Genomic DNA, 2072 nt, shown 5'->3' with positions numbered 1-2072 from the left:
AGAAGGCCCCTGCCAGGTCCAGGACTCAAACCATGGTCAGTCTTGTGGGAATCCAGCCTCTTTAACCACCATGCCACCTGCTGGCCCCCCAGAACTGCTTTTGAGGAAGCCCACCCAGCCAAGGGAGGCTGTGTTGAATTAGACATGCTGCCAGCCCATAAGCATCCAGCAGAACACACGGCCCCCCACCCCCTGGCTGGGCTCAGCAGGGGGGAGCGGCCTCCATGCAGTCGCACATCCTGTAGCTCAGGGTCTGTCGTAGCCAAGGCGGGGGACGCGTGGCCGCCTTGGGAGAGGCTCTGTGCTTGGCCTACCTCCGTCCCTTCCAAAGACTGTCTCAACCCATGAGTCGGGCAGGAACTGGGCTTAGGAGGGCAGGTGCCAGCAGCCTGTGGGCCTGATCCAGGCAGGCACTGGGCCTCTGTCTGCCCACGCCCTGCAGGTTATCACCTCCTCACCCTGCTCTTCTTAGCAGCTGAGCTCAGGCCAGAGCTGGCCAGCGTTAGACGGCACCCTTCTCCCTGGGCTGTGGGCTGCAGATGAGGGGGCCACCATGCAGACTCCCCCGGCGCCTTTGCTCACGCAGCTGGGGGTAGGTGGGACACGTGTCCTGCTGGGCCTTCGTAGACAGGTGGGGACAGGACAGAGCCAGCTAGCAGCTCCGAGGGCTGAGCCCTTCACACTGCCAGGACAGGTCCGATTGGACGTGCGCCCCCACCTCCTAGCCCCCGCCCAGTTAGGTGGTCAGGACACTGGAATCCTGTCCCCAGAGGAACCACAGGCCTGGAGTCCCAGGCTGCACTGGGTGGGCTTGGCTCCGACCAGGCACTGGCATTCCTCCCAGCAGCCGGAATCCCTGCAGCCCCCTTCAGCAGCGGGCAGGCCATGGCCGTGCAGGGACCTTCCTCGCATCCCTGCCACAGACTCCACTTCCCTGTCAGAGGTGAGGGAATGAGGCTCAGCGAGGGCCGGGCCTGCTTCCTCCAGGCAGCCCTGAGGCACACTGTGGGGCACTGGCTCGTTCCTCTTGTAGGGGACCATCCAGCCTCTGACCCCAGCCAGAGTGCGGGACCCAGCACAACCCTTTCCCTGGAGTCTAGACAGCACCTCCTGACGGGAGGGGTAGGGAGGGGCTCCGTGTGTCACCTGCCTGATTTCAAGGACTCAAGGACACCTGCAGCTTCTCACTCTCCCCAGGAAACCCCTGAACTTCCAGAACTTGCCAGAGCATCTGGACCAGCTGCTACAGGTGGATGGCGAGGACGAGGAGAGCCAGGGTACGCGGCAGCTCTGCAGGGGGCCAGGGCGCAAAGCTGGGAGCCCTGGTGCACCCTCTGCGCCCTCGGCCCTGCCGACCCTGTGCCTCTGCCCCTTCAGGACAGGTGGAAGGGCGGCTCGGCCCATCCACTGTGCTCCTGGACCACACGGGTGGCTTCGAGGGTCTTCTCCTAGTAGACGACGACCTCCTAGGGGTGAGCGAGGGTGAGGTGTGGGGTCCCAGCTCCTCCCTGCATGTCCCCAGGTCCTCATGGTGTGGCCCTGAGGGGGCCACAGGCCCTCCTGATGGCCTCGAGCGCTTCCGTCACACCCTGGCTCAGACCCCCTCCTGACGCAGGCCCAGCCCCTCCCGCCCTGTTCAGGTCCAGCGCAGCACTGGCACAACCGCAGGTGCCACCAGGGCTGCTCACCTGGGGACAAGGCCTTTCTCCCTCGGGCCGTGTCCGCCCGGGAGGAAGCGTGCCACCCCTCTCCTTCACCCAGGTGATCGGCCACAGCAACTTCGGCACCATTCGCTCCACCACGTGTGTGTACAAAGGTGAGGCCTCATCTACGGAGGCCCGGGGAGCAGGGAGGACACGCGGCAGCCCAGGCCCGAGGCCAGCGCTGTCTGTCTCCTGCCGGCCCAACTCCGCTCTCTGCAGGGAAGTGGCTCTACGAGGTGCTCATCTCCTCCCAGGGGCTCATGCAGATCGGCTGGTGCACCATCAACTGCCGCTTCAACCAGGAGGTGAGCTGCCTCTGGGGAGGGGGGGGGCCCGCCCGCCCAGGGCACCCAGCCCAGGAAGCAGGGC

At 65.6% G+C, this 2072-nt stretch overlaps 1 protein-coding gene across 1 annotated transcript in view; it reads left to right on the top strand.

Moving 5' to 3' along the window:
* Nucleotides 1-2072, top strand: part of RNF123 (ring finger protein 123) — a 26028-nt gene that overhangs the window by 3987 nt on the left and 19969 nt on the right. Inside the window, exons 3-6 of the mRNA XM_006170951.3 lie at nt 1198-1277; nt 1378-1472; nt 1762-1816; nt 1923-2008. Of these exons, the coding sequence (XP_006171013.1) occupies nt 1198-1277; nt 1378-1472; nt 1762-1816; nt 1923-2008 (316 nt within the window). The remainder of the gene's footprint in view (nt 1-1197; nt 1278-1377; nt 1473-1761; nt 1817-1922; nt 2009-2072) is intronic.

The sequence above is a fragment of the Tupaia chinensis genome, unplaced genomic scaffold (assembly GCF_000334495.1).
Source record: "Tupaia chinensis unplaced genomic scaffold, TupChi_1.0 Scaffold149184_1, whole genome shotgun sequence".
NCBI classification, from domain to species: domain Eukaryota; kingdom Metazoa; phylum Chordata; class Mammalia; order Scandentia; family Tupaiidae; genus Tupaia; species Tupaia belangeri.
The sequence above is the reverse complement of the archived record's forward strand: the minus strand, read 5'-3'. Positions and strand labels throughout refer to the sequence as shown.